The 12115-nt window shown below is 44.2% G+C and overlaps 1 protein-coding gene across 1 annotated transcript in view; it reads left to right on the plus strand.

The window, feature by feature from the left end:
• The window catches only part of ANKRD13A (ankyrin repeat domain 13A), a 31109-nt gene extending 19199 nt beyond the window's left edge, over nucleotides 1–11910 (plus strand). Inside the window, exons 7-15 of the mRNA XM_057744735.1 lie at nucleotides 1245–1311; nucleotides 2647–2728; nucleotides 3658–3719; nucleotides 4489–4619; nucleotides 5277–5434; nucleotides 6117–6230; nucleotides 7261–7421; nucleotides 8977–9044; nucleotides 9881–11910. Coding sequence (XP_057600718.1) covers nucleotides 1245–1311; nucleotides 2647–2728; nucleotides 3658–3719; nucleotides 4489–4619; nucleotides 5277–5434; nucleotides 6117–6230; nucleotides 7261–7421; nucleotides 8977–9044; nucleotides 9881–10076 — 1039 coding nt within the window. The 3' untranslated portion in view covers nucleotides 10077–11910. The remainder of the gene's footprint in view (nucleotides 1–1244; nucleotides 1312–2646; nucleotides 2729–3657; nucleotides 3720–4488; nucleotides 4620–5276; nucleotides 5435–6116; nucleotides 6231–7260; nucleotides 7422–8976; nucleotides 9045–9880) is intronic.
• Nucleotides 11911–12115: the final 205 nt, after the last annotated feature.

Below are 12115 nucleotides of genomic sequence, written 5' to 3' on the forward strand. Positions count from 1 at the left end.
GACTGTAAATTAGAGATAGCTAGTGTGCAGTGTCATCCCTTTAGGAGTTTTCTTTTTCCCTCTGTGGGTCACATTGCACTAATTGTGGGTAATGAATAGGAAAATTAAAGCTCAGGTCCCTCCTTTCTCTGATGGACTGTAATGCACGCATAAAACTCCTCATACCCTGTCTGGACTAATTTCATTTACCAAATCTCATTAGAAGAAAAGCAAACTGTTTGGAAACACACCAGGCAGATAACCAACCACCTCCCTGCCACCATTGCTGGAGCTTCCTGCTTGGTGTCCTGCTTCACTCTGGGGTCGGAGCAGGAGGCAGGCAGTTGTCTGACACAGGCCCATGTGCAGCAGTCACAGCAGAGCTGGGATGTGATGTCCTAGACAAAGGGGCAGCCTGGGCAGGGCTCCCCGGGGACTGGGAGCACTTCCCAGGGTGAGCTGCTTTGCAAAAGAATCAGAGCCTCGTGGCTGCTTTCAGTTCCTAAATGCATTTTTTTCCAGGAGTATATTGAGTTGAGTAACTGGGTGTCCGGGCACTTTCCCAATGCTGCAGCTGCTGCTGAAGTGCTGGACTGCTTCAAAAGCAGTTCCACAGAGCTGGACTCAACGGCCGGGCTGAAAAACTGCTTTTGATATTCTTTTCCCCTGCTGCACCAAACCTGATAAAGCATGCGACTCCCAAGCCTTTGTGCAGGCGCTAATGGCTTCTCTAAGCAGCTCTCCACAGTGCTGGGTTCCTGCCCCACCCATTTCCTCCCCAGGAGCAGGGTGGTCTGTGCCTCACTGTTCTGAGAATTCCTGGATTGAGATACAGCTGCTTATGGCGATAGAGCCACCGACTCTTTTGGTGCCTGAGGTTGGGATGACCCAGATAAGTGCTCTGGCCCAGATGCCACCTAGTGGCGAGCCCTTGGGTGCTGGTCATCTGCACTCACTTCTTTGGGACAGCTGTCCAATAAATGTCATCACCTTTGTCACCTCTGCCGGCAGCTTTTGTAAAGAAGCCAAGAATGGAGGCTTTCTCTGCTGGGGGTGAGGCAAATTGATTAATAACTGTGGGAGGGGGTGGGGGATGTTTGAGCCTTCCTTCATTAATAACATCCTTTTGTGGACAGTAGGACCCTAATTTCCAAGTGTCCTTCAAACTAACTTAAGCTGGGGGAAAAAAACCTATAAAGGCTGCAGGGATAAATCTGAATGGCATATTGTACATGTGGAAATTTGTGGTGTTCACTTTTTATCAGAACTAAATCCGGATTCTGGGGCTGGAGGACAGATAAAGCAGAAGTTGTTAATGGTTACGAAGCAAAGGTAAAAGGAAACTCTTAAAATAAGATTTAATATAGCTATTTAGCTTCTATGCAAATGAGGAGTCTGTTCAGATTTTGTCATGCATCTATGCCATGGAGGTGCTCTGGGGAATAAGTTCTGTCTAGTGTGTCTCTTCCTTGGATTTGTATCTTATTTGACTTTCAGAATAGCATGTCCTGAGGAGATCTCTAGTGATGCCAAAGAGAAACTATGTTGTAGAGAAATGAGTCCAGGTACCAGTTGTCCTGGTGGGAGTAACAATTCCTTTAATTCTTTAAAAAAAAAAGAAAGAAAGAACTAGACTTAACATGCTTGTTCATCTATTTTTTTATCACCTGAGTGGGTTAAAAATATATATATATTGTAAAGTAGCTTTTGTGAGTCTCCCAATATTTTTAGTCAGCCTAACTGGAAGCAGGAGGCTTCCAGCCCATGAACGTGATGTCCGTGAATTTAGAAGATAGCTGTCATAGTGGAGACGACAGTCGATCGAGTCATCTGGCGTGCTGTCAACTGGAAAGCGGTTTCCTGGCCTCGTTACCCTGCAGTGCAGTGGGGATTGATGGCTCCTGGCGATGCTGCCAGGAGCAGCAGGGTCCTCTGGTGACCTCTGAGTGAGCAAAGAAGGCTTACGTCATGCTCAGTGAGATGCACTTAGAAATAGTCCTTCCAGTACTGCGTGTGTTTCCTGAGTCTTTGAACACTGGGAATCCACGTTCGGCGTATAGTTAATTCTCTGTGAACTGTGATGTTTGATTTTCCAGACCCCAGTATTCCTCAATCAACCTTGAAAACAGAGCATTGACCCTGGCAGTTAAAATCACTCGGGGTCAATATACGGAATACCTTTTAAATAGTGGCTTGCTGGTTTTCTCTACATCTTACTGGTATAGAGAACCTTGTGTTCCTTCCTTTCTCCTTCTGCCCAGCAGATGGCTGTCTAAGTCAGTCTTAGTTTAAGATTACCACAGATCAGTCCAAGTACGCCATACAGGTTTGGGTCCCTTAGTAGAAATCCAGCTGGGAGGCCTAAATTGCAGGACTTTCTTTGAGAGTATTTAGCAAGAGGAAGGGCAAGTAGGAAGGTGCAGCCTGCCACTGTTAACTCCTCAGGGGTAATTAAAAATGTCAGAGATGCAAAGTAACTGCTGATGCATTTCTGAGTTCGTAGTAGCTGTGTTTTCTCTGAAGGGTCCTAATGAATGTTAACCATTTCTCATTTTTATTTTGCTGGATTTTGTTTTGTTTTGGCTTCAGCATTCTTGCTCTTGCTATGCTTATTTGTTGAGTTTTGATTCCCTGTGTCACTGTTTCCTTTTGCACACATCTCTCAAGGTTTACACTGTGAACAACGTAAGCGTGATAACCAGAATACGGACAGAACATCTGACCGAGGAAGAAAAAAAGAGATATAAAGGTAATCTCATCTCTTCCCCCCCACCCCTTTTTTTTTTTTAGCTTAGAGAAAATCTTTGTTGGCTCTGTTAAATTTGAGGGTTATTGTGATCAGGTCAATGCCAATGCAAATTTCCTTTTAATAAAATTTTCCTTAGTCTGACTCCTTTTTGGAGGTCCTCCCCTGTGGTTGGCTCCAGCTGTAATTGAAGCCATTCACAAGGGCTTGTTTATGTGTTACGATGAACAGTTGTTGGAATCGGCCAAAAAAGTAGATAAATATTCTCCAGTATCCTTATCACTGGAATGCGTGATTTAGTTCAAACTGTCATGATGAGAGATTTGGACAGGACTTGGGCTATGAGCCAAAACATGGCCCGCCTGTGGCTGCCATCTCCCAGCTGGCCCGAGGCTGGTTCAGGGCCTTGTGAAGTCGCCTACCCGCTGTGCCTCTGTCTCCTCAGCAGTGACGTGAGTGCTGCCAGACCTGCCTTAGCGTCATCAGGAGGGTTAGATGAGTTGTTACACGTAAGCCTCGAGACTGCGGCCTGCGGCGTGTGCTCAGCACGCGGTCACTGCTAACTCCCACCTCCACGACTCTTCCCATTAGTCCAGTTTGACAGATGAGGAAGCTGAGGCCTTGGGCACACAGGAGGTGACCAGCCAAGGCGTAGTTGGAATCTAGATCTGGCTCGTTCCTGAATCCAAACTCTTTCTACTGTTCCGGTTGAATTCTTATAACTGGTGTTCATCTAGCTTAGAGATCCTAATAAAAAGTGTCCTAGAAAGGATAAGTTAGCTGATGGCTATTGGGGGTGATTTTCTTGGCCTGTCCATAGATGGATTTCCTAATGCATGATGGAGAAACAGGAAGGTAGGATGAGAATCTTTTTCTGTAATCATAATTAAGCTGTTATAGTCGACATTCAACTTTCCCCTCCCCCCCTCTAGCGGACAGGAACCCACTGGAGTCTTTGCTGGGGACTGTGGAACACCAGTTTGGTGCTCAAGGGGTAAGTCGAAGCGTGAGCTTTCATCACAGTGTAACAGGCGATGACTGTTCTGTGATCGTTGAGGCATTTACTGAATCCTGAGCAGGCCACTCTATTTGAAAAGGCTAAAGAGTACTCCCCAGCTGGAATCTGAGATCTTCTTTTGGAGGGGAATAAGATGAGGGAGTCTTTGAAAATAAAGATTTTAAAGGCGGGTAAGTGATTATAGAAACCAGGTGCTTCCTCTCTTATCTGTTTTAAACTAGGACCTCTCCATAAAAATGCAACTGAAAAACAGATTCAGGACTTTATGTTTTCATAGAGCAGTGGAACAAACATTTTCTTACTCCATCCTCACAATAACCGTGTGAAATTGCTGCTGTGGAGGTCACGGCAGGTCAGAAACATGAAATTACCTCTCCAGTGTCCCAGGCTAGAGAAGGGCAGAACTGGAACTTGAAGTCCAACTCTTCCAGATCCCACGTGCTTTCAGATATTTCTGTCTGTATCTCTTTTTTTTTCCTTTCTGTAATCAGGAGACAAAAAGGCAAAGGAGAGTGGAGGAACGATTTGAAATGGAGAAATCCATCAGACTTGGCCATGTAGTTTGGCTATAATGTTTGTCGATTTTCTTGTTCTGTACAGTAACTTAATAAAAAAAAAAAGTTAATGACTAGAACGTCCTGCCCTGTAGCTGGCTAGCATGTCCACCTCAGAGGCGGGGTGCCCCAGGCCTCCACCTGGCAGCATCATTTGGCATTTCTGACTCCCCTGAGTTCTGGCTCGGTAGGACCTCACCACAGAGCGTGCCACTGCCAACAACCCCACAGCCATCACACCTGATGAGTACTTCAACGAAGAGTTCGATCTGAAGGACAGGGACATCGGAAGGCCGAAAGAGCTGACGATTAGAACACAAAAGTAAGAGAGACCCAGCGGCTATCTTCCACTTAACGAATTCTTGTTTGTTTCAGAAGTCGTGCTGTTTTCCAGTGTCATGTTCTGTCCTTCTTCCATCCCCTTCCTTTGAACGTAATTTCAAATTACTGGGACTTCCCTGATGGTCCAGTGGTTAAGACTCCACACTTCCAGTGCAGGGGGCATGGGTTCAATCCCTGGTTGGGGAACTGAAATCCTGCATGCCATGCAGCCATAAAAAAAAAATTCAAATTCTTTTATCTGATGAACGCTAACAGTAAATTGTCCATTTTATGATTAGCTCTTCTCCGATTAGAATACAGATTGGCTATAAGAATTCCTTATTTTTTATTCTTTAACTGCCAACAAGCTTCAGCTGATCAGATGAAATGGTTTCTACCAGCTACCAATTCTTCCTGCTCTCTATCGATTAAAGCTCGTAGTGAAGGTCATTTCTGCTGCTTGCCCGCTTTCAGATGTCAGGGTGATGCGAGTTCTCTGTGGCTCTAGTCCCTTCCCAGCTCTGACTCAGGGGAGGTAGGATGACTGGGAAGACTGGGGCATAAGGAAGCGGGCCTCATCTAGCCTACTGCATAGAAGTAACGCAGTCTCCCTGTCTGGGGGACGTGGCCTCAAGTCTTTTCTCATCCACCCTGGCAGGTTTAAAGCAACGCTGTGGATGTGTGAGGAGTTTCCTCTGTCTCTTGTGGAGCAGGTCATCCCCATCATTGACCTGATGGCCCGAACCAGCGCTCATTTTGCCCGACTGAGAGACTTCATCAAACTGGAATTCCCACCTGGATTTCCTGTCAAAATAGGTACCATTAAATAAACCACAGGAGCACCCATAGGTTCTGCCTGTTTTTGTGGGAAACAGAGAGAGCTGCAGAGAATTGTAGCACTTGAGGCAAAAGTAGCAGATGGTAGACTTAACGGAAGAGGGCAGAGTTACCCTCTAGTTTAATTTGGTGTAGAGAAGTGTCATGAGTCTTAGTTTATTTTGCATATCAAAATTAGGAGATTCCCCCAGCCAATAGTTCTATTTACAGATGGTGCTGACAGATGAAAAAAGCATAAAAATGTGACACATTCGTTATTTTTATATCAAACCTTACTTAAGTGAAACTGCAAATTAGACTTATTGAGGAAGACAGTTGACACTAAGATCCTTTGATACATTAATATGTTTTAGGGCTTGAATTAGTGTGCGTGATACCACATATAATACTGATTGCTTGTGAGGAATTTACATTTTGGATAGTCGTATATTCATGACGCTCGAATCCTGGCTCGATCACTTACTGTGATCTAGGAGAAGTCGCTTAACCTCTCTGAGTCTCAGTTTTCCCATCTGTATATTGGGAGGTGTTGTTATGATGATTGAATGAAATCATACTTATAAAATGTACTTGGCATGGTACCAGCATAGTAAGCACTCAGTAAATGGTGGCTGTTATTCTTCTCAGTAAAGTTTATTTATAAAAGCTTTTATTTTGTTAGAAATTCCCTTGTTTCATGTCTTAAATGCACGGATTACATTTGGAAATGTTAATGGCTGTAGCACTGCTGAAGAAACTGTATCTCAAAACGTGGAAGGGACCCAGTCTGATTCAGGTAAAAAAAAAAAAAAAAAGTTGGATTTTGTGATTGAAAACAATTTATACATTTAATCATTATACTGATTATTCAGTTTGAAATTAGAGTATCTTATGAAGTGGATCTCTGTCTTGAATGGAAGAAAATTTTAGATTTAGTTTCAGTTAAGTGAGAAAAACAATTTGTAGAATATGTATGACCCCACTCGAATTAAAAAGACAGCCTGTTCTTAAGAAGCAACTTTATTGAGGTGTAGCGTGTATGTAATAAAATACTCCCATTTTAAATGTGACAGTTCAGTGCATTCTGACAAATGAATACACCCCTCTAACCATCACCACAGGCAAGATATAGAGCATTTCCATCGTCCCCCAAAATTTCCTCAGGCTCTATGCCATCAGTCTAATTCAGATTTTGGATGCTGTTGTAAATGGATTTATTTCTTAATTTTATTTTCCAGTTACTCATTGTTAGTATATCGGAACTTAATTGAATTTTTTTCATTTTTTTTTAATTGTGGTAAAATAGTGTTCTGTGTCTTGGGCTAGATGAAGGATATGCAGGCCTTTGTTTTATTATTATCATTTTTATTTTAAGTTTACAGGTATCTTATATACTCTTTTATATGTTTACTATATTTCACAATAAAAAGGAAAAAATAAACACATTGGTGTGATTGTGTGTATATACACACATGGACATCACATTCCTCAAAGGACACACAAATAAAACCTCTGGAATCTAGAAATAGAAGACAGGGTATAGGAAGAGAGATCTTCACTCTTCATTTTACAGTCTTCTGTATTTTTTGTGTGTGTGACTATTCATTTTATTACTAAAAGTCAAGGCAAAAAGAAAAAAAACTATTCTGGTACTTTCCTCTGTCAAGATTATTCTTCTTCGAAATCTCTCTCACATAGTAGCCAATCTTGATTTTCATCATTTTAATTTTTTCATTTTTTTTTAATTTAAAAAATTTTTATAAAAAGTTGAAGTGGAAATTTATTTTACTGACTCAGGCACTGGACCGTCATCTTTTGTGTTTCAGCTTCCCCTCTCACAAACTTTGAGGTTGATCAATCTGTGTTTGAAATTCCTGAATCTTACCACGTTCAAGACAACGGCAGAAACGTGCATTTGCAGGACGAAGATTATGAGATAATGCAGTTTGCCATCCAGCAGAGCTTACTGGAGTCCAGCAGGAGCCAGGTGCATTTATCAGAATAAATGGTGGGGCTTGGAAGGTTTTGCCCTCCCGTTTGGCCTGTCTTTGGCTAAGCCGACAGACGCACTCTAAATGACAAGTGTGGCATGTTCATGGTCTATACATGGATTTTTTAATATTTTATGCACCTGGTCTTTTATAAAAACTTATGATATGAGACCGTTTGCATAGCCCCAGTCAGCATCATTCACAGGATATAGCCTGACAGACTTGTCTTTTCCTCATACTTACTGATGTAGCTAATAATCTTTTATCTCTCGGAGTGTGCTATATAACTTTCCAGTGGTGAAACAGTAAATTCTTGCTAGTTTATGCCATCATATTTTCCCTAGAATATTTATCTATGTGTCAGTAGTCACATACAAAGGTATGTGGATTTTACTCCCAATTTCCTTCCCAATGAAGACCAGTCATTGCGTTGTGGTTGCTCAATTAAGTGTGTGATGAAAATGTTCGTGGATTCATTGTTAAAATCTTTTTTTTACTCAAATGTTTCATTCTGTGGTAAGGGGCATAATTGAATCTCTGGCTGAAAGTAGCACTAAGGATAGGACAGACCAGCAGGAGAACAGTTGCCTCTTGTCTTCCTATGTGGTCCTTCCTCAAGGCCTCACCTGCCTGGGACCATCCAGGCCTCCGTCCCCTCCCTGTGTGGCTTCTCGCTCTACTAGAGTGGGGTCTGCTTCTGCCTCCACCGCCCTTTGGTATGGTCCTCGGCGCTTGCTGTGCATTTGTTTGTCCACTGGTTTCTTCTGTCCTTCCACTGTTCATTCAGCAGGTGTTCACACAGTGCCTCCTTTGTTGCTGGGCTCTGTGCCAGGTGCTGGGAGCTCCTGGGTGAAGCAGTCCCAGTGCCTGCCTTCATGGGGCCGCTAAGCTTTTACAATGGTCCCCACACTCCAGTGTCCCCCCAGCTGAGATTTTTGGCATTCTGGTTTTATTCTGAAGTCTCAGAGCTTGGGTAATGTGAGCCTCGCCTCCCATGGACCCATTCTTGGATCCATTCTGTTTTCTGAGGCTGCTGGGCCAAGGGCCAGACCCCAGTGTTGGCATGTTCCCCTTGAGAGGCTTCCCTTCCCTAGCCATCACTGTCAATCCAGTATGCTTTTCCTCTCCCTATTGTAAGTGAGCTTATTTTGTCCCTCATTAACTACATAAACCTTGTTGGCCATAAATTTTGAAAAGAGGCATAGCCAGAGTCAAAGATGACAAATAATGAGTTATGTGTTCCAATCTCACCCTGAACGAATTACCTGTTTTGTTCTTTTAAACTTTGCCTACGGTTGCTGTTTTTAATAGATTGATTTTATATCAAGTATGAGAAGGTGGTAGCCGTCAATCAGGGTAGTAGACCATATATTATCTGACATTTGGATGTCATTTTAGAGATAACCCCAGACCCTATTAATTTTTCACACAGCACTGTCGATAATGGACTTGCAGATATTTTTAATCTTGTTCTTGCTGCTTTCATTTCGTTATTGGTACAACTTATTCCTTCTAAGGGGTATTCATGTCCATCACGTTTGTCTTTCCTAGGAGCTTTCAGGACCAGCTTCTAACGGAGGGATTGGCCAGGCACATACCTACGATGCCCAGTACGAGAGGTGATTGACATGACCTTGATGAGTAACCTGAGGTTGGCACAGGCCCTTAGGACATGCAGCAGCGGGCGTGGCAAGAGAGACTTGATAAAATGTTAGCTCTCCTGCTTCCTCTTGTGGCAGTTCCTCATTAAGTTAGCTCTAAACTCTTGGAGGCTGAGCTTCCAGGAACTGGTGACAGAATTGCTGACCAGGGCCATGGGCAGAAAGGCACCCACTCAGTGTTTTCAGACCCTTCTGATCTTCTGTGAAGAATGTATGATCACAGAGGGTCTAGGTGCTCTCAGTGGGAAGTGTATACAATTTTTTAAGGATGATGACACTTTAGGGAAGGGCTACAGAGATGATTCGATTGTTTATTTATTTATTTGTGGCTGCACCACATGGCTTGTGGGATCTTAGTTCCCGACCAAGGATCAAACCTGTGCCCTCGGCAATGAAGCAATGAAAGCCCAGAGTACTAATCACTGGACCACCAGGGAATCCCCAGATTATCTGTTTTAAAAGGGGTTAGACTGGAAAGATTCATTTTACAAAGCATTTTCCTATAGTCTGGGCACATGTGAAAACCTGTTGAAGAAGCTGGGTTTTACTTTAAAATAGATCCAAGTTCAATTTCTAGCCCCATCACTTCGTGGCTAGGTGATCTCAGGCAGGTATGTACGTGCACCCAGCACCTACACCCCCAGAGTCAGGTGAAATTGATGGATTTGTGCACATGGAGCAGATCTGAAGCACCTGGCACGGCGTGCACCAGGTCCACGGTTAAGAAAGGTGGCTTCTGCTGCCACGATGGTGGTGTTAATCACTGTCTCTTTCCCCTTGTCATTCGAACGCAGGGCCATCCAGGAGAGCCTCCTCACCAGCTCCGAAGGCCTGTGCCCCGGCGCCTCTAGTGAGAACAGCCGTTTTGACAGCGACCTGCAGCTGGCCATGGAGCTCTCTGCCAAAGAGCTGGAGGAGCAGGAGCTGCGGCTGCGGGAGGAGGAGGCGGAGCTGCAGCAGGTCTTACAGCTGTCACTCACGGAGAAATAGCCCTTCCCGCCTCCCGCCCAGCCCACGGTGCACAAAGCAGAGGCTGTGTCTGCATGCGGGTGGAGGGACTGCGCCTCACACAGCGGAAGGCAGCTGTCCGCTGCTTTCTCCAGAGGTGTGGGGCCGGGTGCCCTGGGGTCCACCTGCGATGCTCCCGGTAAAGGGGCTGGGCTCCAGCAGCCCCATCTCCAGGCTTGAGGAAAGGAGAGCATCGTCACTTCCCATTAGCTATATTGGCTTGCAGGTCACATTTTTACTACGAGCTTTAGATAAAAACCCACCCCTCCCCCCGAGTTTGTAGATTAATTTTTATCAAGGAGTGATAACAAAGCAAGTTCTTGCAGAGTCAGGGTGCTTTTATATACACGAGAGCAGCAGCCTTTGCAGAGTGGGGTATATAAGACTTTAGGGTACACTCTACAGTTCACCAAAGAAATGGATCATCTGTGCGGATCTGCTCCTTTATCTTTACCTTTATACAGGGTTTCTAGGGCACTGTCACTGTCCCAGCTCCATCCCCACCTTAATCCATTCCTTCCACCCCCAGCTAAAGAGGAGATAAGTACAGGATCTATTTTAGATTAGGGTTGACTATTTGCATCAAATTAAGATATACAGATGACAACAGATGTTGCCTTAGCCTTAAAAATGACTAATAGTTTCAAACCACCTCACTCCACTTTTTGAGGGATCTGATTTGAATTTGTAAAGGCAGTTCCTTTCAGAGCAGGATCCTCCAGGCGAAATCCAAGGCAGCTAATCCTGGCCCTGAAGGAGCAGCTAGGAGAGCCCCAGGCTTGTTACTGAAGTGGGCAGACTGGCCAAAGGATCACCAAACCAGGGGTGTGTTCCATACCTTCTCTGGTGAAGAGTCTCCTCGCAGAGGCCTAGGAAGACCCCCGCTACGTACCCTAGGCGCACCTGAAAGGAAGGGGTGGGCTTGAAATTAGAAATGGAGCTACAAACGGAACTCAGTGGCTCTGTATTCAAAAGGGAAAATGATGATTCCACGTCGCTTTTTAGAGTTCAAATCAACATCTTTCTGGATAAATATATTTTTTAACAGAATCTTTTTATTATTTTTAAAAGATATAAAAACGACTACTCCCGTCAGTAGCAATACAAGGTTATACATTTTAACCAGATTTTCTCAGGCCTTTTTTGGATACCTTTAGTAGTTAACTATTTTGTCTAACCCTTCTGTAAATAACCACCGCACAACATAGAGACGTGGGGAATGCGGCCGAGGGCACCCTCACTCCAGCCCGGCCCATGGAGTCATTCCCACAGGATGCACTGAGATCACCTAGCAACATCCTCCTCTGTTCTGCGTCCATTTCCTGTCTGTCACGCTGCTTTTGGGATGGGAAGAGTAACAGAAACTACCGTTCCAGTTAGTGGCTGTATATAGTTAGCGTTGCCAGTGAAACGTTCCCAGTCACAAAGAACTGTGCTTTTGATTCCATAGAACCATCTGCCTTTCTTGTCATGGTCTGACCAAAATTCCTTCTCTGCACACGAGGCCAGTATATGCAGCATCACGTTTGTTTCAGATACACAGCTCAGCATTCTGTTTACTTAGCGTTTACCTTGAGCGAAGACAGGTCTTGGGAATGGCTGCGGTTAGGCCACATCGTTTACTCACTGAGGTGAACAGAGGTAATTTCTATGTTTGCATTCCACTGTTCTGCTTCCCCGTGTCTTTGACTTTCTCCCCAGGAAGTCGGTTAAAAAGGGACTGAACTTTGTGTCACCGTCACAGCATTTTCCATTATGTGTTCACTCTCTTAAAATACAAATAAAGACTGCTTCCTTAGAGGGTGCTCCTACAATATTCTAGACAGCCTTTGAATCTTTTTTTTTTTCTCCTCACGTCTTTCTAGATCCTTCCCATTATGTATGTTATTGGAACATTAGAATTCCTCCCAGTCCTCGGTTGTGTACAACAAAGGTATCACACTCCTCTTGGCCCTCCTGCCCAAGTCACACAGTCCACACGCCCCATGCTACTCATTGCAAATGGAAACTCCACAGCCAGT

Source organism: Hippopotamus amphibius, chromosome 8 (genome assembly GCF_030028045.1).
Source record: "Hippopotamus amphibius kiboko isolate mHipAmp2 chromosome 8, mHipAmp2.hap2, whole genome shotgun sequence".
NCBI classification, from domain to species: Eukaryota; Metazoa; Chordata; class Mammalia; order Artiodactyla; family Hippopotamidae; genus Hippopotamus; species Hippopotamus amphibius.